The sequence below is a fragment of the Prionailurus bengalensis genome, chromosome D4, assembly GCF_016509475.1.
Source record: "Prionailurus bengalensis isolate Pbe53 chromosome D4, Fcat_Pben_1.1_paternal_pri, whole genome shotgun sequence".
In the NCBI taxonomy this organism is placed as follows: Eukaryota; Metazoa; Chordata; class Mammalia; order Carnivora; family Felidae; genus Prionailurus; species Prionailurus bengalensis.
In genome coordinates, this window is record NC_057359.1 from 25,443,493 (window position 1) to 25,466,938 (window position 23,446).

A 23,446-nucleotide genomic window follows, 5' to 3' on the forward strand; every position below is an offset into this window, starting at 1 on the left:
ATTCTGTAACATGTAATGGATTGTTTTACCTCTGGTAGAGTGTGCGCCTTGGCTTTTTAACGTTTTCAGGAAGAACAATGTCTATCATTTGAGGATTTCCAACAGAAACGATGGGGGTGTTGTGGGTGTTGATTGGAGCTAGAAAAATAATCCTTAAGACATTGCTTTGCTTTGTCTTATTGCTTCTTGTCAAATTGGAGTCATAGGGCCTGAATGGGTGGTCGGTCCATAATTACTTCTTGGCCTGTTGTTTTTGACCATCTACTTAGCAATTCAGATTACTAGATACATTAGTATAGATTACTAGATATCTTAGTACACTGAACTACAATGAATATTGTGTTCTAAATGCAAGCTTGTCACTCCACTGAATGGGTGACAATATTGTGGTGTTGTGTATGAGTATTTGTAAGCAGCTTACAACATGCCATGTAATTTCTCTTGTTAGTGTTAGTTGCTGGGTGTACTCCATTCTGGCTTGAGATGCTCTGAATGGCAGATCCTTGAGCCTGGGGTTCCATCCTGAACTTTCCATGCTGTTCGAACAACTATAGATCCACAGTGGGTGTTGCAGTGAATACAGATGGAGAGAGGTGTTTAAAATTATTTATTTATTTATTTATTTATTTATTTATTTATTTATTTATTCCTTTCAGTTTCTAAACCATTCAACCTCTAAAACACGAGAAATCACTGAAACCATTTCCTCCCCATCTACTTAAGGTATTTCCCTTCTATAGAATTATAGCTGAACATGTAGCCACCCAGAAAAATGGTGACATTTCCACTTATAATTAGATTCTGGCCAATGAAGTACAAATAGATGTGGTGCCCTGAGTGGGGCAGCTCAGGAATATGCCTTAAGAGATGGCTGGTAGGTGCTCTTTGTCCCTTACATTTTTTCCTACACCATGCTGCCTTGTGTGTGGATGGCTCCAGCCAGGCCATGAACATGAACACAAGAGCCCCATCCTGGGGATGTTAGAGCAGTGAGTGAGTTGTAGGGCTCTTGGGTTCCTAAAACCCAGAGTAGTGCTTCCACTCCAGCTCTATACTACCTACTTTCCGACCTTTATCTGCAGGATACAAGCTTCTCCCTTGTTACTTTTGGTTTTGCTTTTATTTGCACCTGGATTGATATAATACATAGTAGGTACACGACACAAGGTTAAACTCTTTGAAGTCCTGTGATCCAATGATCTCCATTTTTACAGATGAAGAAACTAAGGCAAACGTAAGTGCATTGCATGACTCAGGTTATATAACCAGGATAGCCAAGATGGGATCTGAACTCAGACCGTCCAACCCCAGACTATCATGCCTGTAGAGTTTAGACCTCAGGGCAGGACCCTTTGGTCTTGGGAATGTCTAAAGAGATAGTGGTAAACCTTAGAGGAGAAAGCAGGAAAAAACCTCTCTGACCTCAGCTGCAGCAATTTCTTACTTGACACATCCCCAAAGGCAAGGGAATTAAAAGCAAAAATGAACTACTGGGACCTCATGAAGATAAAAAGCTTCTGCACAGCAAAGGAAACAATCAACAAAACTAAAAGGCAACCGACGGAATGGGAAAAGATATTTGCAAATGACATATCAGACAAAGGGCTGGTATCCAAAATCTATAAAGAACTCATCAAACTCCACACCTGAAAAACAAATAATCCAGTGAAGAAATGGGCAGAAAACATGAATAGACACTTCTGTAAAGAAGACATCCAGATGGCCAACAGGCACATGAAAAGATGCTCAATGTCACTCCTCATCAGGGAAATACAAATCAAAACCACACTCAGATATCACCTCACGCCAGTCAGAGTGAACAAATCAGGAGACTATAGATGCTGGCGAGGATGTGGAGAAATGGGAACCCTCTTGCACTGTTGGTGGGAATGCAAACTGGTGCAGCCACTCTGGAAAACAGTGTGGACGTTCCTCAAAAAATTAAAAATAGATCTCCCCTATGATGCAGCAATAGCACTGCTAGGAATTTACCCAAGGGATACAGGAGTGCTGATGCATAGGGGCACTTGTACCCCAATGTTTATAGCAGCACTCTCAACAATAGCCAAATTATGGAAAAAGCCTAAATGTCCATCAACTGATGAATGGATAAAGAAATTGTGGTTTATATACACAATGGAATACTACGCAGCAATGAGAAAGAATGAAATATGGCCTTTTGTAGCAATGCGGATGGAACCGGAGAGTGTTATGCTAAGTGAAATAAGTCATACAGAGAAAGACAGATACCATATGTTTTCACTCTTATGTGGATCCTGAGAAAGTTAACAGAAGTCCATGGGGGAGGGGAAGAAAAAAAAAAGAGATTAGAGAGGGAGGGAGCCAAAGCATAAGAGACTCTTAAAAACAGAACAAACTGAGGGTTGATGGGGAGTGGGAGGTAGGGGAGGGTGGGTGATGGGTATTGAGGGGGCACCTGTTGGGATGAGCACTGGGTGTTGTATGGAAACCAATTTGACAATAAATTTCATATTAAAAAAAAAAGAGATAGTGGTGTACCTACAGATGAAAGTACCCTTCCACGAAGAAGGCCTGATTTGAACTATAGATATCAAAAGACCAGTCAGAATGGCTAGAATGAAAAGATAAGAAATAACAAGTGTTGGTGAGGATGTGGAGAAAAAGGAATCCTTGTGCACTGTTGGTGGAAATATAAGTTGGTGCAGCCACTATGAAAAATAGGTAGAAGTTCCTCAAAAAATTAAAAGCAGAACTATCTTAAGATCTAGCAATTCCACTTCTGGATATTTATCTGAAGAAAACAAAAACACTAACTCAAAAAGATATATGCACCCTTATGTTTATTGCAGCATTATTTACAATAGTCAAGACATGGAAGCAATCTAAGTGTCCATCGATAGACAAATGGATAAGGAAGACGTCATCTATATCTATAGCCAACAGAATATTATGCAGCCATAAAAAGGATGAGATCATGCCATTTGGGACAACATGAATGGACCTACAGGGTAGTATGCTAAGTGAGATAAGCCAGACAGAGAAAGAGAAACGGTATGATTTCACTTATATGTGGACTCTAAAAAACAAAACAAATGAATAAGTAAATAAACAAAAAGCAGAATCAAACCCATAAATACAGAGAACAAACCGATGGTTGCCAGAGGGGAGCGGAGTGGGGGGTTGGGCAAAATGGGTGAAGAGGAATGGGGGATGCAGGCTTCCAGTTATGGAATGAATAAGTCATGTGCATAAAGGTACAGCATACAGTCAATGGTAGTATAATAGTATTGAATGGTGACAGATGGTAGTTATACTTGTGAGCATAGCATAATATAGAAACTTGTAGAATCACTATGTTGTATACCTGAAACTTATGTAACATTGTGTATTATTGTGTAACATTGTGTATACTCAAAAAAAAAAAAAGAAAAGAAAAGAAAAGAAAAGAAAAGAAAAGAAAAGACCAGGTAGACTTGACAGAGGTGCTGAAAGATTCCTGAAATGCTCGTGGCCACTTTTAAACTATATTTAGACTTTGGTGGTCATTTCCCAACCCAGGATAGTGGGCCTCTCACCCTATAGACTGCTTTTAAGTAGATGCTATTCTTTAAAGACACAAGCGGGCACTTCTGCATTTGTGGACATGTCTGTCTCCGTGATTAGTCTGATGCTTTCTCTTGCAACGATGTCTGCTTTGCTTACTTGGTCTCTCCCTCCCACTGTGGCCCTGATTGCACAATGTGGCTTCCATTTCTCAGTTTTTGTGGCGGGGGTTTCTCTGCTGCAGACTGAACATCACTCTGCCAGGGGAGACTTTCTTCAACCTTCTTTCCAGAAACTACTCTGGCCTGGTGTGCTCTGACAGTATGGTTGGTCTTGCTGAGGGGGGCACTGATGGGCTTGAGCCTGGGGCAAGAACAGACACCTTCATCCCTGGAGAGACTTTCATCCTGAGTTCTGGTGGGACATACATCATGTTGGTTAATGACAGATGGGAATGGCTCATCAGGCAAATATGATGTTGATAACGACCCCGAGGATTCACTAGGAAGATATTTTTTTTTGTTTATTTATTTATTTTGAGTCGGGGTGCAGAGAGAGAGAAAGAGAATCACAAGCACTTGTCAGCACAGAGTCCGACTCAGGGCTCTGCGAGATCATGATCTGAGCTGAAATCAAGAGTTGGATGCTTCACCTACTGAGCCACCCAGGCACCCCACTATGAAGAGCCTTAACTGGTTCTAGAGCTTGACACTTCACAGCAAGTTTTGTAAAGTGTTTGCTAAAATACCTTGGTTGGAAGGCTTTATACTATCAGAACAGATTTAGGTTGGTGACCAGATTTGCTTATTTTGTTATGTGTGTATGTGTGTGTGCCTATCTATCTACCTACCTACCTATCTATCTACCTACCTACCTATCATCTATCCATCCATCCTACCTATCTCCCCATCTCTGTACATCTTTAAAGCAATCTTCCTAAGAAACAGTCAATGTGATACTTTCTGAGGAGTGATGCCTTAAAATATTGCTATGGATGTCATTTGGAAAACTTGGAACTGTGTAAATATGTAAAAATCTATATTATACCCATTGGACTTTAAGCTGAGAAGCCGGATTCTCTGTCCCCTGTTCTCTGCTGAATACCATGTATATAACACAATGGCAGCACAGAAGTGCTTGGTGACTGTTTTTCAGTGGAAAGATATTCCTACAGGCTTATTATAGTGAAGCTATAATTGTGTCTGTACAACTAAGTAGAGACAAAATGGTATGGGACTGCTTTCTCTACTTCTCCAAGAAGGTTACTGTGTGTTCTAATATTCTATGCCTGAGATGCCTGAATGAAGGTACCAGAAATACACCTCCAATTTTTTTTTTTTTGAGTTTCAAGTGACTGATTTAACTTTTCTGTCTCCATTTCTATGAATATGGAATGGGACTAGCTGGAGCAACTGTTTCAAATAGTAACTTAAAATTCCAAAATGCAACATAAATAGATCATAGGAAGTGGCTCACCAAAAACCTGAAGATGACTGCTTTCAGGAATATTGACAAATTATCTATACTAATTGGTGCTGCATTGTGATAAAGGCTTGGGTTCCATCGCCATTTCTGGGTTCAACTCCAAGCTTAATGTCTTGAAGCCATATTCATCACCATATAGGAGTGTAACATTCATTACCTACCTAGTGCCATATATGGCAATTGACTTTTGTCAATTGACTTTTATATTAGTTTTACTGTTGAGTTTGCTACCTACTTGCTTCTCTGGGGCATTTATAGTCACTTTGCTCTCTATGGTTGAAATTTGGCATATAAAAGTCAACATCTGTTTCATGAATCTAATCTCTTCGCATTGTTTGGGAATATAGCTCCCCTTTATTTATTTACGTTTTACTTAATGTCAAACATTTTAAGGCCATTTACTCTATAATGTTCCCTCTAAATTGCATGGGCTTTGCCTTGGAATGATGGCATTTTCCAAGGTGGTATTCCAGAAGCCTTTGATCTTATTGTATGGCATGTGACCCTTTTGGCTCAGGTAGCCTTGTGCCTCAAGTCTCTGGTTTACAGAATCCTTAATGTAGTTCATGGGCACTAGCTAGACCATTCCTTCCTGAGATGTTCCTGTTTTTCTCACCAGCCTGTGTGGGTTTATGGACTGGATTAAGGAGCACCAGTACGGCGAGAGGGGAAATGCCTGCTCAGCCTGTAGTTCGTCATCACATTTCCCTGGCATAATTCTCTGTCACTTCTGAATGATCTGAAGGGAGCTTTGAATTGGGTGCAAGGAAGCAGGACCACAGAACATTGATAACATTCTCCCTTTGTGATCTTTGTGAGCCAGGAGCTAGTGAAACCCCTGAGTACAGGAAAGTAGGGAAAAGCAGGGCTCTGTACCCAAATGAGAAAAATTAAGAAGGTTTAGAATGATGAGATTTATAAAAATAAATTTAAGCCTGCAAGTACTCCTAGAAATGGCTTCCATGGTTTTCTTAGAGAAACGTCTAGGGGAGAAACTTCAGCCAAACAAAAGATTAATGAAAAATTATGGCAAAAGGAGTGACAGTATGTTGTGAATCTATTTAATGAATTAAAACCTTAATCCAGGGATTAAGATTCCAGAAGAAATTATATACATTTTAACCCCTCACAGTGTAGAAAAGATACTCAGAACACTTAGCTGAAGAAAGAAAATAAAAGAAAAGGTAGAAGATAGGGTGAACAGGCCAATCTTCTTATCTTTTAATTTCTGAGAGCTGAACGACATTATAAGCAGCAGTGTTTGGGAAAGGTAAATGCTAAAATATATATATTCCGCTAAAAGCAAGTGGTAGAAGAGAAGGAAAAAAAAACCCCCAGAAATTAGAAAAATATACTAATTTTGTGATTACTTATAATCTTAAGCTCATTATAAAAGGAACCATTAAGATAACAACAAAAAAATACATCTTCAGAAGAAAACGAACAAAAATAAAGAATATGCAAACCATATGTGAAAAGATTTTTACAAAGCACAACATAAAATATGATGAGAGGAGCTAAGAACAAATACACCCATCTGGCAGATCAATGGATTCGATGGAGTCAGAGGGGGTAATAAGGACACGTAACCACACACAGACACCTTCTGATGTCTTTGAGTTTTATGATGGTGCGTAAGAGACATGCATTTACTACAGTACAAACTGTACATTGAACTTTAAATTTTGACCTCCTCTGGGGCTAGCAATATGCAGTATGATCCTCACACGTGATGCTGGGCATTGCCTAGTCAGCCATGAGATCACTAGCGTCCACAATCAATTCTGTGCCCATTCAACCACTGTTTCTCACTTCACAGTATTCAATGCATTACAGGAGATATTCAACACTTTGTTATAAAATAGGCTTCGTATTAGATGATTTTGCCCAACTCTGGGCTAACATAAGGATTCTGAGCACATTTAAGGTAGGCTAAGCTATGTTTGGTGGATGAGGTGTATTAAATGCATTCATGACATACAATATTTTCAATTTATGATGGATTTATTGGGACATAATCCCATCATAAACTGAGGAGATTCTGTCCTGGAAATGACTCAGGGACTCAGAAAGATAAAACGTGGAGTGGTCAGGATTGTAATTGACCAAGGCTGAATACAGGATTAAAAAAAGCAATTCAGGTGTTCCAAAAGAAACAATGGTCAGAGTACAATCTAATGCTCTGAGAAGCCTGGCTATCTGTGTACAAATGGTGTAGATTAATGTAAAGGGAACCGAGGAAGAAATATTTAGAAACACATTTTGAAAGAGGTTGATAGAACTCTTTCAGTCTATGACAGATCAAATGGGCAAAAGTAAGAATAAGGAAGACCAAGATGACAATAAATAATATGAACCTGATTAGCATCTATTGAATTATATAACTCCAATAGAAAATATATTGTGGCCAAGACTGCTAGGTGTCCATGATATCTATCTTTCTCTATTTCCTTTAAATATAGGGCTCTGAATTTTAGCTGGGCCTGAGATTTCACAGAATAGAGGTACATTTCTGACCTCTCTGTGGCTCTCGTTGAATTCTGCCACTGTGATTGAAGCTACATGCAGCTTCTCAGAAGTGTCCCAAAGCAGGACAGTTGATGGAGCCTGTGGACTCCTTTATTATATTAATTAAATATAATATTAAAAATGAAATACTTTAATGAAATCTAGTTATTAAAGTATTAAAATTAATTTGTGATAGTGTATATACATCTTTTTCAACACTTTAAAAAAAAAAAAAAACCCAACAAGGTCCTGTGGCAAGTGTGAATGACTGACTTAATTGCAATGCCATGGATGTAAATTATATTTGGAGATATTTGAAACAGATATCAATTCTTTTTTTCTATTTGTATATATTAACTCAATGTAGTGACAGTTCTTTTGCACCTTTCGCATTCATTTCAAACAAGCGGTTCTACCTCCTCTTGGTCTGTGTGATGGAGCATATTCTTCTCTGTCAGGACCACGGAGAAGGCATCCCCACTCATCTTCCACCTTGTGGATCTCTTAGTTATGAAGCAACCATAAGTACATCTGGGAGAATATGGACCTTTATTCTTACTTGCACTTGGATATCTTGGTTTTACTTCTGGGTCTGTCCCTATTATCGTCCAGAAAATCTACCAGTGGGGGAAATCAAATAATACCCAGGAATAAAGGCTTGAAATAAGCTTTGCTTTGAAATAAGCAGCAAATGAATGATGTTTAAGTATCCTGCTTAACTGGGGCTGATGTCATATGCTTTTCTAAAAGTAGTCGTTTTTCTATCAGAATTCATTAGAGTCTTGGGTTATGTTTAGAAGATGAAATGCAGATTAGCTTCCAATGTAATTCTGGTGTCAGACCAGACACGTTCATGTAGGCCAGACACTAGCAGTTGCTGCATGAAATGTCCACTGGGTGGAGCCCCTTAAGGCTGTAAGATACAGGTACCATGAAGGCCAACGCTTGGCCCCACTTCTAATTCTGGCCATCTGTTAAAAGCATTAATATGCTAAAACATGGCCACAATTTTATATACTACAAATGTTTACTTCATATATTGTCTAGAATGGTTGTATGTAATAAATAAATTGAATCCTTATCAAAAAGCATTCTGCGATCACTGGCCAAGTTTAGGACAAGTTGAGCACTAAAAAGTGGAAAATATGAATAATGTCTGCAACTTACATGTGTCAAAAAATAAGATGGACTAATGGGGGGATAGAGGGTAGATGAAAAAATACATGAGAAAGCAAGTATGGTAAAATATTAATTATGGACTGTAGTTGGCGGATATATAGGTGTTCGCTATGAAATCACTTCAACTTTCCTATATGTTTAAAAATCTTCATTATATAATGTTGCAAGAAGCAAAAAATGTTGGTAATTGATTATAAAATATGTAATAAAAGAAAGGGAATGTTAATCCAGATAGACAAATATGATCAAAGATAAGTCTATTCTTTTCAGAAGAATGTCAGGGAAGGAATATTGAAGAAATGAAAACTCCCATTTTGCAATTCCCTAGTACTAATTGATTCAGGAAAGGGTCATCCATGGATGCGAAAACCATTGGGTGAAATGTGTTGGGAACCTGGATATTCACATAGCCTTAAATGTCATCCCGCCTCCCTACCCCCCACCAACAGATTACTTACTAATTAATAAAGAGGGAAACATGCCTTGGTAATGGAGTGCTGTGCTCATCACCATCCTAACCAGGTCATCACCACAACAGTGGAGTTAAATTTCTACAAATGCATTATGTATATTTTTAATTTCTTTTTTTACATGCAGTATTTCCAGAGCTGAAGCTACCTAAAAGTCATATAAAGATAGAACTGTACATTCCAAGACACCACTGACCTCCTGCCTGGTTGCCTTTCACTCTTATTGTAGCTTTGATATTTGTGTTGATAATTTGTGTTTGGTAAATGTGTGATTTCAGCCCGGACAAGCTGTTCTTAGAGCAATAATATAACAATGCCTGGACTCCTTCCTTACTGGGCCAGGCACAGTGCTCTGCACTTCCTCACACACTGCCATACTTAACCCTTGCTTCTCTGGTATTTGCATCTCTATCAATTCATAGATAAGCATCCTTTCTCCTTCTACTAAAAACCAGTCTTCCATCTGCACTTGCTGGCTGCTATGGTCAATGTTTGTGTGCCCCTAAAATTCACCATGTTGAAATTCTAACCTCCAAAGATGATGGTTTTAGGAGATGATGCCTGTCGGGGCTAGGAGATGGTGTTTAAGTCATGAGAGTGGAGCCTTCATGAATGGGAGTAGTGCCCTTAGAAATGAGGTCTCACAGAGATCCCTGACCCCTTCTACCATATGAGGACATGTGAGAAGGCATTGGTTATGAACTGGGAAGAGGGGCCTCACTAGAATGAGCCCATGATGTTGCCTTGATCTTGGACTTCTAGCCTTCAGAACTGTGAGAAATAAATGTTTGTTGTTTATAAGCTTCCCAGCTTGTGGTATTTTGTTATAGCAGCCCAGATAAAGGCACTAGTTCCATTTTCTTGCCACATTTTGTCTCCCACTCATTCCAATATGTATTCCATTCCTACCACTCCATGGAAATCACCCTTGCCCAAGTCTTTGATGGCTTTCATGTGCTTAAATCCATTTTTCATCATCCACAAGGGATTGTTTCCTCCTTAAAATACTCTTGTCCAACTTGTGATATCACACATTGCTGGTTTCCTCTTGTCACCCAGACTCTTCTCTATTTCCTGTACCATATCAGCCTTTCAACTCAACCCTTAATGTTACATATAGTTCCTTGGGGCTCTGTCTTAGGCATTCTCATTCACTCCTCTAACAAATATTTTTTGTGTACCTACTATGAACTAGGCAATAGTTCCTATGCTGGTTGCTGGTCTCTGTTCTCAGGGAATTTAGAAGATGCCAGCCATAATAATAACACAATTAATTATTTTCTTACAATCATGATAAAGACTTAAAAAGTTCAAGTCCTGCACCTTATAACGCTTTTACAGATTGATTAGAATGAACTTGTCTGTGTCTGAAATTCCAAAGATGCATGAGGGAAACAGAAACGCTCTTAACAGCAAAACATCTTCCTATAGTTGAGAAAAAAAATAAAGAAACAAAGATATAATCTCTTTGACTCTGTCAATTGAAACTAAAATTCTTCTCATTCTCATTTCCTTCTCTGATTTGTTTTTCATAGGTAAATCGCCAGTCTGCTTAAAGGGATCAAAGGTTATTATAGATTTTTTTTTTAAATGAAAATGCATTTCATGCCAAAGCCTAAATCACCTGCAGGATGAAGTCTTATTTGCTCGGGCTTGCCTTATTCTTGTGTTATTTTGGGAAGTCATGGTCACTTCCTAAGTATTGGTCTCATCAGACCATTATCAGACTTACCAAACTGTTTCATGCCACAATAGTTAATAGTGAGGCATGAAAGAGGATACATGCACCATGGACATTTGAATTTGCTTACGTTTGGAAAAACATTGCTTCTTAGCGACTCCTAAAATCACCTTGGTCATCAAGCACCTTTTCCCAAAGAGCACTGACTAAATAAATATAAATTAATTATAAATACATGGATAGAGCCCATACAATTTTTTTTTAAGAGATGCATTTGAGTAAGTAAGATATGGATCATAATGAACCAAAGTATTTGAAAAATAACTTTATAAAAGTCCTTTGGAAGAGACACAGATGCTGGGAGGGAGCCAAGGTCTCTCAGTCTGGCAGGGAACCAAGGGGCTTGACGTTTATATTTGACAGCCATTAAAACAATTCAGAGTTGCCTGTTGGTGTCTTCCATAGTTATCCATCAGTAGATCCCTGTATCTACTATACAAAGAGGCGGCCTTCATAGATGGGTTTCAAATTTTGGTTTGGCCCCTGCACCAAAATAGCATCCCCAACTAAATGGTTTGGTTAATGGTTGCTGATACTTGAGCATTTGCTAGGTGCTAGTGCCTTCCACTAATCTCCCCTTAGTCCTTTGATACAGTGTGTTATGGACCTATTTTTGAATAGGGAAGTAGATGCAGAAGTTAGGTAACTGCCTAATGGCAGTCTGGTTCTGAAGCCTCAACTCTTCACCCAAAGAATTTATGTTTTACTCTCCTCATAATGATTCACTATGTGACTTTTAACCTGTGCCCTGCTAACCCCCACCCCTTCCCAGTCTGACTTTTCTCAGAAGCTCACCTCTCTCTTTCCTCTCCACTTCCTCCTTAAGAAGGGGCCCCTTGTTATCTTCACCCAAGATCAAAGTCACATGCAGTACAGTCAGTTCTTGGACCATGATAGACCACGTCTTCTTCCACATGTGCTTTCAAAATGCTTCCACTCTTACTTCTTTCTTCCCTCTTCTCTGACCTCAAGACCTCATGTTCTACAGGGAAACAAGGAAGTAGCCATCTGAGTCAACAGGAAGCCTAATGTTTGCTGGCTCCTGGAAATGTCTCTGTTGGCTTTGTGTGTGTCTTTGTCTCTTTTTCCCTTCCTTGCTGGATCCAGCATACCATGTAACAAGACCTTTGCTCCCACCTGCTCTATCTGCATGGGTCTGGCCCTTAATTAAGTAACTTACATTTCAAATCCTCCCACTGCACAAGTTAGGCCACTGCCCTCTAATCAGCTTCCTCCTTGCAAAATGTTTTCTGAAGCAACAGATTCAGGTGTATGAGAAACTAGGACACAGTAATTTGAAAGTAGAAAAATAAAAACTTTAAAAGCTAGACATGTTGTAAGAAGTGATATAATCCAAAGGGAGGGACACTGAGAGGCAAGTAGGACCCACTGGGGGACAGCTGCATAACTTTATAGATTGTGCTGTTTGGAACTATGTTATATTCCCACAGTTGAGCAGGTGGAGGGAGTAAGGCAGCTGGAGAGTCCACAGGGAAGCAGGTATGCCTATCCTGGCTTCTGTTTAACTATGACTGACACTTTCTTATGGTGCAAAAAGCCTCACCTCACATTAATGGGCTATTTTCTGACCATGTTTCATGGAGGAGTTTATACCATTACTTTGCTTACAACCCCTTATCATCTGTCTGGCTAGTTTACTGTAGAATGTTCCCGAATCTGCAGAGAATAGAAATTCAGTTTTAAACCTAAACTTATCATTGGTTTCGGATTCTTGGGACCAAGATTTTGAAATCAGTGAAGAGTCTTGAGGTGAATCAGAACTGGCCTCTATTCCTGTCTGTCTCTCTTTACTACTTTTCTGTTTCCCTGTACATATGTTGCATACCTTCTCATCTGGGGCCTTGACTTCTCCACATAGTGCCATATGGAAAAAAGTAATTTTTGATATGGTAGCTTGTGGAATTATTTGTGTCTTACTGGTTATTTTCCTTATGCCTAGCGCCCATTGAGTTGGTGCTCACTATATATTTGTTGAATGAATTAATGAATTAAAGCCTGGAAGTGTTCACTGGGAACATTTGGGAAATATTCCCCAACTCCCTGTCTAGATGAGACCAACATCTTGTGTCATGAGTAACACTTTTTATAAACTGTGTTGTGCTGATTTGCCATTGTGAACTAATTTTAACCAAATGGTAGCTATTTCCTGCTTTTTGCATAATGCCTGGCACACTGTCAATAAATTTTCGTTGAGTCAATAAATGTCATGCTTTATGTCAATGGGTTTTGGCTTTTGGAGGAAAAGCAAGCAAAGCCTTGAAATCACAGAACTAGGGGATTGAAAGGAACATTGAGAAGTCTTCAGTTACATTTCCCTGTTTCTCAACTAAACCATTCCTGGTAATCATCTACTTTGTTCCTGAACACCCACAGGAAGCTCTCTAACCGTGTGACTCATAGTGTTTTCCTAAGAAACTTGTCTTTATTTACTTCCAGAAGACACAAGGCATGCATGTCATCTTTCTCTTTTCTTTCTTTCTTTCTTTTTTAACTTTTTTTCCTTTCCAGGAAAAAGAAGGAACAATTGGGCACGCCAAGGCTCTAAGTGGCTTCTGGGTCAAATACCTTTGCCCACGTGTGGAGTAGAATTAGATGCCTCCAAATCTAGATCCCGGCTTTGAGTGAAAATCATCTACTACATCTGCCTACATCTACAATCTGAGGACACAGTTCTAAACTTCTGTAGCATGATAGAAACTTGGGGCTCCTGCTCACAATAATCTGTTCTCTATAAAAGTCCAAATACTCCCACTTCTGATTTTTTTTTTCAGTTTGACACATGACAGTTCAGCTCGTGTCCAGGGCCAGCTTCTCATCAACATCAACAATGTCTAGATGAGATGGGTCAGTTGGTGCCACCACCTTCATTTTAAGTTAAGACACCGTGAAAAATAATAAATTCAGGGACTGTGGAAGAAACCAAATCCCTAAATCTTTCCCCTCTAAGATGTCATGGAAGTGCCTTGAGTTCCTAGTCATCTAGGCTGTTAGAAATAAGTCTAGGTATGACCTGATTTGAGGATAGAGGAGAGAATTTTTTTTTAACCTTCTTCACAAAGACAATTATTGTCATGTGTTTTCTGTGTTTTAACTCACCTGTGGAAGAAACACATCTAGATAGTTGTAGCCAAACTTGTCCTGAATTAGTGGAAACCCCTCATCCACCTGGTGTGATTCATGTTGACCTCCCTCAGGGGATTAGAGAGAAACAATGCTCTTCCTCTTTACTTTGCATAATCGCCACCAACCTTGAATTTCTCTATTCAAATTATTAGGCCAAACATTCTTGGACTTAAATGACCTCCCAAATTTTGACCTCCATTTAACAAACTCTTTAAACCCCACTGACTCACCAGGCATTTTCTAGAATAGGTCAGCTTTTCTCTGTGTGTGTGTGTGCAGAGTGGAGATGTATTTCTCATCTAGTCCTGTCTTGAACTTTCATAAGTGGGTCCACACCCAGCTGGCTTAAGAGTGAGCATGGGTTCTGTGGCTCTGAGGGCCACATGTGGTACAATCGATACTTACTCATAGGCAGAAGGAAACTTCATTTGGGATTCTAAGAAACATCATTTAGTAAAAGTATTCTTTCAAAAATTGCCTGAATTTTCACCCTTAGAAATTCTGAGCTTTATTTGGACTCTCTTGCTTTCCTCTTTTCCTCTTCTCTGGATCCTTCTCCTTCCTTTGACTTTGCAAAAATCTTTTGGTTGTCCTATTCTAAAAAGACTTACCCTAAATATGGACACACGATAAATGTGGTATTTGTCAAGTGGGGAAAATATATATTTTTTAAAGCAACACTGAAATAATTGGATACCCATGTAGAGAAAACAAACTTTTTTTTGCTTTTAAAGATTTTATTTTTTTAAGTAATCTCTATACCCAGTGTGGGGCTTGAACTCATAACTCCAAGATCAAGAGTCACATGCACCACTGAGTGAGCCAGCTAGGCACCCCCAAAAACAAAAACTTGATGCCTGCCTCACACTATACATAAAAACTAACTTCAGGGAGAGTAGAGTCCTCAATGTAGAAGGAAAATAACAAGCTTTTGGAAAATATGGGAGGGTATCCTTACGATCTTGCAGAGTAGAAAAAGATGTCTTAAACAGGATATATAAAACAGACACACCCAGGGGCGCCTGGGTGGTGCAGTTGGTTAAGCGTCCGACTTCAGCCAGGTCACGATCTCACGGTCCGTGAGTTCGAGCCCTGCGTCAGGCTCTGGGTTGATGGCTCAGAGCCTGGAGCCTGTTTCCGATTCTGTGTCTCCCTGTCTCTCTGCCCCTCCCCCGTTCATGCTCTGTCTCTCTCTGTCCCAAAAATAAATAAACGTTGAAAAAAAAAATTAAAAAAAAAAATAAATAAAACAGACACACCTGATAAATGGACCCCAAATAATTAGCTTTTGTGCATCTAAATATTAAAGAGTGAAAGACAGGGGCACCTGGGTGGCGCAGTCGGTTAAGCATCCGACTTCAGCCAGGTCACGATCTCGCGCTCCGTGAGTTCGAGCCCCGCGTCAGGCTCTGGGCTGATGGCTCGGAGCCTGCAGCCTGTTTCCGATTCTGTGTCTCCCTCTCCCTCTGCCCCTCCCCCGTTCATGCTCTGTCTCTCTCTGTCCCAAAAATAAATAAACGTTGAAAAAAAATTAAAAAAAAATAAAGAGTGAAAGACAGTTTCAGTGGTTGAAGGCATTTGTAAACCATATAATTGGAAAAGGGCTTATATTCAGAACATTTAAAGAACTCTTTCAAATCAGTAGGAAAAAGACAGAATCCAGTAGAGAAAACGGGCAAGAGACATGAACAAGCATTTCACAAAGTTGGCATCTAGTGGCCAATAACATAGGAAAATTAAAATGAAATCTCAATGTTACACTACTCACTACACATCTACCAGAATCACTGAAATTAAGAAGCCAGATAACTATTGGTGAGGCTATGGAGTAATAGGCACTCACACTCTGTGGATGGAAATATAAATTAGCAAAACCACTTAAGAAACCAGTTTGGCATTATTACTAAAGTTGAAAATATATATGCATTCTCCATGACCTAGCAATTCCACTCCTAAATGTAACCCCAAATAAATTTGTTACATATGCGCCAGGAGACATGTCTAAGAGTATTCATAGTTGCATTTGTTTCTAGAAGCTCCTAAAAGCTCCAAGGATAATGGCACAAATGTCTACCAACAGGAAAACAGATAAATTGTGTAATGTTTATGGAGAACACCGTATATCAGTGAAATTGGATGAACTCCACTTACATGCAACAGTATGGCTAAGTCTCAATAATACAAAACTGAGCAAAAGAAGTCAGGTACAAAATGATTTGTCTTGCCTAGTTCTATATAAATGTTTAAAATTTTTTTTCAACGTTTTTTATTTATTTTTGGGACAGAGCGAGACAGAGCATGAACGGGGGAGGGGCAGAGAGAGAGGGAGACACAGAATCAGAAACAGGCTCCAGGCTCTGAGCCATCAGCCCAGAGCCCGATGCGGGGCTCAAACCCATGGACCGCGAGATCGTGACCTGGCTGAAGCTGGACGCTTAACCGACTGCGCCACCCAGGCGCCCCTATAAATGTTTTAAAATAAGCAAAGAATTTTCCTGTAACTTTCTATTTATATGAAGTTCAAAAATAGGCAAAAACAGTCCTTGGGGATTCGTAACTACACGTTAAGGTATAAAGCAAAGCAGGGTAGTAATTACCATAAGGTTGGGGTCATTGTCACCCCTGTGGGCAGGGGCAGTTGTGACAGACGTGCAGGATTGGTGTGTCAGAGCTGAGGGATGGCAATGTCCTATTTCTTGATCTGGATGGCACTTTATAATAAGCTGTCTAGTTGGCTTTGTGTGTTTTTCTGCATGTTATATTTCACAATGAATTTTTAAAAAATAAAAAAGCCCCCTGCCTGCAGCCCCAATCTTGCCTCTTCTGAGCCTCTCTTCCCTGCTCTTCTCTCCACCAGGGGAACTTCCTCTCTGACTTCATTTTCCCCAGTTTCCCAGCTCCCACTTATCACACAAACTGCCCCCCATCCCACCCCTGGTCACCAGTGACCTCCTGGTTGAAAAATCACATGAACTGTCTTTGCTGCTAACCTTGTAATTCTCTTTTCCCTTGGCTTCCCCAGACCCTTCCCTCTCCTGGTGCTGCTTCCATTTCCCTCCTTGTGGCTTCTCTGCTCCAACCGTTGACTGCTCTAACCTTCCAGCTCCTGAAGTACCGGGGCTTCCTGGGTTTCCTTCCTCCTGGTGTCATCCATGCCACTGGCTCATTGTTGTGTGATCAGCCCCCAAATGCATGATGTTCCCTTCTAGACTCCAGGTGCCTTTATCCCTAGAGCTTCCTGCCTCCTCTCCATTTTCTTCTAGGGGTATTAAATCACCCTAATTTCAACCAACAACCTCAAAATGAACTCATGGTCTTCTTGCTCCAGCCCTATTTCTGTCTTTCCAGTCTACATAAAGAAAATCACTTCTAAGTTGAGATCTCAGGCTAGAAATGTTGACTGTCTTTAATCTGCCCCAGCACTGAGACATACTATTATTTATGTTCACACTGCATGCTAGGCACTTGCTATGGTCTGAATGTGTCCCCTTACCTACCCTCCCACCCCCTGCCAAATTCCTGTTTGGAAAATCTAATGCACGGTGTGACAGTATTAGGTGGTGGGGCCTTTGAGATGATTAGGTCATGAGGGCAGAGCCCTCATGAATGGGATCAGTGCCCTTATAAAAGAGACTCCAGAGATCTCCCTTGCACCTTCTGCCATGTGAGGACCCAGCAAGAAGATGGCTGTCCATGAGGAAGTGTGCCCTTGCCAGACACTGTTCTGCTGGTGTCACAATCTTGGATTTCCAGGCTCCAGAATAATGAGAAACAAATTTCTGTTTATAAGCCACGCAGTCTGTGGTATTTTGTCATAGCAGCCTGAATGAACAGTAGTTTTTTAAAACATATGTTACATACTTTAAAAAAATGTATTAACTCACTTAATTCTCTCAACACCAGGATATGGTATTATTATCCTACTTTAGAGAGGAGAAAATGGAAATATTCATCGCCAGAGCATCTCTTAACTCACCCTGACTCAATGCTAATTGCATGGCCAAGGGGGCCTCCTACGAGTATTGGTACTTCTGTCCAGTGCTGGTTGTTACCACCTCTAAGCTACAATCTGATTATCATACCAACCTCCTAAATGGCGTCCCAACCACACATAAATCTCTTTCCATTTTGTCCACCTTCAATGGGGGTATCAATAATTTGATAGTGTAAATTCTTTTATTATTTTTTTAAGTAGGTTCCGTGTTGGGCCCCATGCCCATCTTGGGCTTCAACTCATGACCCTGAGATCAAGACCTGAGCTGAGATCAAGAGCCTGATGCTTAACCGACTGAACCATCCAGGCACCCCTTGATAGTGTGAATTCTGATCTATTCTTTCCTGATGCCTTAGCCATTTGGAGGCCCCGTGATCTGGGGCCAGCCTGTCCCCTGTACCTTCCCTGGAGCCCCTGCTCCTCATCTCCTCTATTCCCAGCATACATATTCTTTCAGGCCCCTGGGCCTGTGCAGACAGTTCTCTTTGCTTGCAGTGCTCTACTGACACCCCTCCCTGTTCAACCAGGAAATCCCTGCCTCCCTCAGAGACTCCCCAGTCAACCCAGCTCCACCTGCTTATTTATTTATAATGTACTTGGTGCCAACTTCCAGCATTGTTTTTTGTTTTTGTTTTACATCACACGTAATTGCTTATTGGTTTCTGCCTGCCTTGTTCCTGGAGGGCAAGAATAGTGTATTATTCCTTCTTGAATTGGTATCCTTTTCCAGCAGTGGTGTTATCTAGGGGGCAGTTAATGGTTTTGCTGAGTAAATATGTGTCTCTGGAAATTCTTGTCAAGCAGCAGGCATTGGAAGAAATAACCTTGTTTCTGCTTGTTGGTGGTGGTATGTGGTATTCTGCTGGGTTTGAGATGCCGTGTTCTGCACCCTAAGACCTAGAGGTACTTTTTTCTTTCCTTTCCTTTTCTCTTCTCTTCTTTTCTTTTCTTTTTCCTTTCCTTTCTTTTCCTTTCCTTTCCTTTCCTTTCCTTTCCTTTCCTTTCCTTTCCTTTCTTTTCTTTTCCTTTTCTTTTCATGGAAGAGAATGAGGGATAGAAAAGAGGACTATCTTTGGTGGATGTGTGTCCTCCTCACTGACTGGGCTACCAGTTGCTGGTGACATGGACCCGCCTCCCTTGCAGACATCTTTGTCTTGCTGTCATACTCACTTTGACTCTATTCCATTCTAGCCCTTCTATTCTTTTGAGCCATAAAAGGCCCTCTGCTTTATGATTTTTCTCATTTAACCCTTATGAGGGGAATCAGAACATGCTGCCCCCAAATCTACCACTTTGGCATGAGAATTATCTTGAGCTGAAGGCAACTGAGAAAAAACAAACACAGAAAGAGCTCTTCATTTTTCCTCTCTCTATCTAGAGCAGGGACGAACTTTCCCTTGTGTAGGTGTCCCATAACAGGCAGAGGAGAACAACACTTGTCGCTGGAAACAGAGATGGTGCTAAGATTGCATAAACCTCACTGCCAAACCTTATCTCCCATTAGCTGCCCCCATGTCTTTCCTCATCACTTTCCCATAATTTCTTGGCCCTAAGAGCTTAACCTCTCTTTTTTTGGTCTAATCACTGCTCCACAATTTTTTGTCCTTTGTTAAAATGGTACATAAGACCCTGAGTCTTAATATTTCTTTGAATTTTTCATTTATTTTCTGTGAGGCTGCATGAATATAAAATGAAGAATATTAATAAAATTTGTATAGCTTTCTCTGGTTAATCTGCCATTTCTCAGTTTAATTTGCAGATCTCAGGTGCTGAATCTAAGAGGGTAGAGGAAAAGACTTCTCCTCCCTTACACTTATGATCTATGAGATGAAGTTCAGTGTGACCACTGTGTAGACAACTGAACTGAAGCTCAAGGAAGTTACAGTCACATGTGGGTAAAAGATTTAGGACTTGGGCCAAAGCTCTTTTACCTTCCTTGTTCCCTCCTTTGTTAGTGCCTAAAAGTTTGTTTTGCCTTTTTAGGTGATTCTGAATCCCAACAGATTGCTGACACCTGTTTGTGTGGGCTCCCAAGTCAGCTTAGGAAAGGAAGCACAGCTAGGGACATCCCTGAAAAACTCTCATCCCAGAGCCAGTCAGAACAGGCTGGTGTTTCCCTGTGACAGGACTCTTTCTAGGCCTCTGCAGCACCCAGTTCCAAGTTAAGCAGCATTAATCACTCAGTGAGTTTTGGTTGATGACATGAGACTGGTTTGCATAACCCGGCTGCACTGGGACGGGCACCCAGGCTCCCATCTGACAGGTGCTTTGGGAGGTGGTGTAAGAGAAAGAAAGCCTGAAGTGCTCCCTACATCCAGGATCTGGAGTCTCTCCATTCTTTCCTTCTTACCAGCTCTTTGGAAAATATTGGCAGGGCTTGTGAACCTGAAACAAAAGCCTGAGAAGACAATCTTGTTTCTAAGTGACAGGGCAAGTTAGGGATCAAAACAAGTTGTACTAAAAGAGACTTTTCAGGTTTGTCAGCCCAAAAGGAAAAAATCATAGGTTTAAAGAGTGTCATGAAAAACTCTTATTGTGTTCCAAGAACCCCACTGGTTTTGTCTGGGAATTTGCCAAGGTTGCGAGAAATGAGCACTGTGTCCATTTACTTGGTCTCAAACACAAGATAAAACTTCCGCTCACCTGGAAGCCAGTGTTGCTGTAGCCCTCCGCTCTGGCGGCCGTCCTACTCTTCAGCTCCACGAAGTCTTCGCTGCTCATGGCATTGGTTGGGCTCTGAATTCTTTTCAGGTGTCTGGTCTAGAGTTTCCTCCGTACCTGAAGGAACATCAGCCTCTGCTGATGTCAGAATGCCACCTGCTGTTGTAGGAACCTGGGCACGGCTTACATTTGAAAACTTAAGAATCTGTGGGGCGGAGCAGGAGTGATAGGTGGGTGGGGTGTGGCCTCCAGTTCAGGTCCACCCACCTCATTAATCTTCCCGTTTAGGATTGCTGGCCCATTTTTACTTTGGAAAACTCAGTACACAGAGCAGAAAAAGACACTTTCTCAACAGTCACGAGTGAAATAATCTATTTCCTGTGGGTGGTATTGAGGACTAGGAATGGTGTGGGGTGGCAAGGAACATAAGGGCTGGTTGCTACCAATTGACCACTATTCTCTGCTAGGTCCGTGCTCAGTACTTTGTATACGGTTGTTTTGGTTTATCTTCAGGACAAGCAAAAACTGAGATGTGATAAACTAAAGTCAACAATTTGCTCAGGGTCATTTGGCTAATAAAGGGACAGTGAGAAGTCAAATCAAAGTCTTTTTACTACATCCCTGTCTACAGATCGGTTTGCTTTTAAAAAACCAATTCCTAGAAATGCAAATATGCAGCAGATAAATGGAACGTGACCAACTGCTCACTTAATAAAAGGATTCTTCACTTTAGGAAATTATTAGCTATAAGATTCTTTCAAATAGCAGTTTCCCCTAGTACATTTAAAATGAATATAGTTGTGTGGCCTCTGAGGAAATGTGAAAAATGCTAATGATAAGTGAAAAACTAGAATTAATACATGGAATACTGCATACAGTAGATAAAAGAATAGAAGAAAATATCAAATGTAATTATGATTATTTCTGGGTTGTGGTTTTTATGCCTGGTTTTTATTTGCTCTTTCTTTGCTGAGTTTTCTATAAAGACCATGATTTATTATTATTATCATGATATAGACTATATAATAATTAAAAGCTCACTGGAACCACATTGCCTGGGTTCAAATCCTGGCTCTACAACTTACCACAGCTCAAGAGCTAAACCCAGCCAGCTGTTTATTTTTAGTTTTTATTTTAAAAAAAATTTTTTTAATATTTATTTTTTGAGAGAGAGACAGAGCACAAGTGGGGGGAGGGCAGAGGCAGAGGCAGACACAGAATCCATAGCAGGCTTCAGGCTCTGAGCTGTCAGCACAGAGCCCCGGCACAGCAGGGCCAGAACTCATGAACCAGGAGATCATGACCTGAGCCGAAGTCGGACGCTTAACCGACTGAACCACCAGGTGCCCCGCCAGTGACATATTTTTAAACATAAAGCCCAAGAGCTAAGAATGGCTTTTAGATTTTTAAGTGGTTGGGAAAATTCGAAAGAACGAATATTTCATGACACATGCAAACTATACAACACATGCAAATTGCAGGCCCCAGAAATAAAATTTTGTTGGAACACGAACATGCCTATCCCCTTGTGTATCATTTATGGCTGCTGTTGCCCCACAAGAGTAGAGCTGGGTGATTGTTACAGAGACTGCATGGCTGGAAGTCCAAGATATTCACTACCTGGCTCTTTACAGAAAATCTGTGTGGATCCCTGACTTACTAACCACGTTGAATTTGGGCAAGGTACTGTGTTCTCTGTGCCTCAATACCTCATCTATAAAATGGACATAATAGTTCTGTTTCACACTGTATATTACTGAGATGACAAAATGGGATAATAGACTTAAAAACACATGGAATGGTGCCTGGCACATAATAAAATTGTGATAAGGTAATGTTTATCTTAAAATGTTAAAAAGAAAAGGCACAATGATCTCTGAACAGTAGTGGGTATGTGCTTTAGGTACAGGCTTTCTCCCTGAGGCCAGGTACACCTGTTGTTGAGCAGGTGATATATTGCACCCTACATAGGAAGGCATAGCACCCCCACCAGACTGGTGGTCAGGTCAGTCTCTCCCCAAATCCCCACCATATTGGCAGCATGGAAAAGGTGATCTCTGACTTCTCACTGTGTGCTTGTGGAACCCTGGTCGAAGTCCTCACCATTTATCAACACCATCGGAGCTTTCTTTATGCTTTCCTTCTTTAATGATTCTCACTGATGAATGGAGACTTAGGAATTTTTACCAGTTCTCCCCCATAATTGTGATATGCTGTAATAAGTTGTTGCCATGTAACCCAATGCAAAAAGTCCCATTGGAAGTGATCAAGAGGGGTGCAGATAAACAGAAAGTAGATAACATGGGAAGCTTTCTTTAAAAATTCTTTTTTAATGCTTATTTATTTTTGAGAGAAAGAGAGAGAGAGCAGGGGAAGGGCAGAGATAGAGGGAGACAGAGAATCTGAAGCAGGCTCCAGGCTCCGAGCTGTCAGCACAGAGCCTGATGTGGGTCTCGGACCCACGGACTGCAAGATCATGACCTGAGCTGAGGTTGGATGCTTATCCGACTGAGCCATCCAGGTGCCCCGATATGGGAAACTTTCATTGTAAAGTTGTTGGAAAAAGCCAGTTGCTGCAGTTAGATATCAAGAACTGTCATGAACTCAAAGACTCAATCTGGTTCAGGTTTACAGAAGATTTTTACTCTCTGGAGGGGAAAAAAAACCCACCCGTTTATTGTCACTTACGGTTATAAGTGCAGAAGCTTGGCTCAAATACCTGAAATTCCTGCCGATACG

The 23,446-nt window shown here is 40.6% G+C and overlaps 1 protein-coding gene across 1 annotated transcript in view; it reads right to left on the reverse strand.

Moving 5' to 3' along the window:
• The window catches only part of SLC28A3 (solute carrier family 28 member 3), a 58,784-nt gene extending 37,881 nt beyond the window's left edge, over positions 1 to 20,903 (reverse strand). Inside the window, exon 1 of the mRNA XM_043565377.1 lies at positions 20,690 to 20,903. Within this exon, the coding sequence (XP_043421312.1) occupies positions 20,690 to 20,767 (78 nt within the window). The 5' untranslated portion in view covers positions 20,768 to 20,903. The remainder of the gene's footprint in view (positions 1 to 20,689) is intronic.
• Positions 20,904 to 23,446: the final 2,543 nt, after the last annotated feature.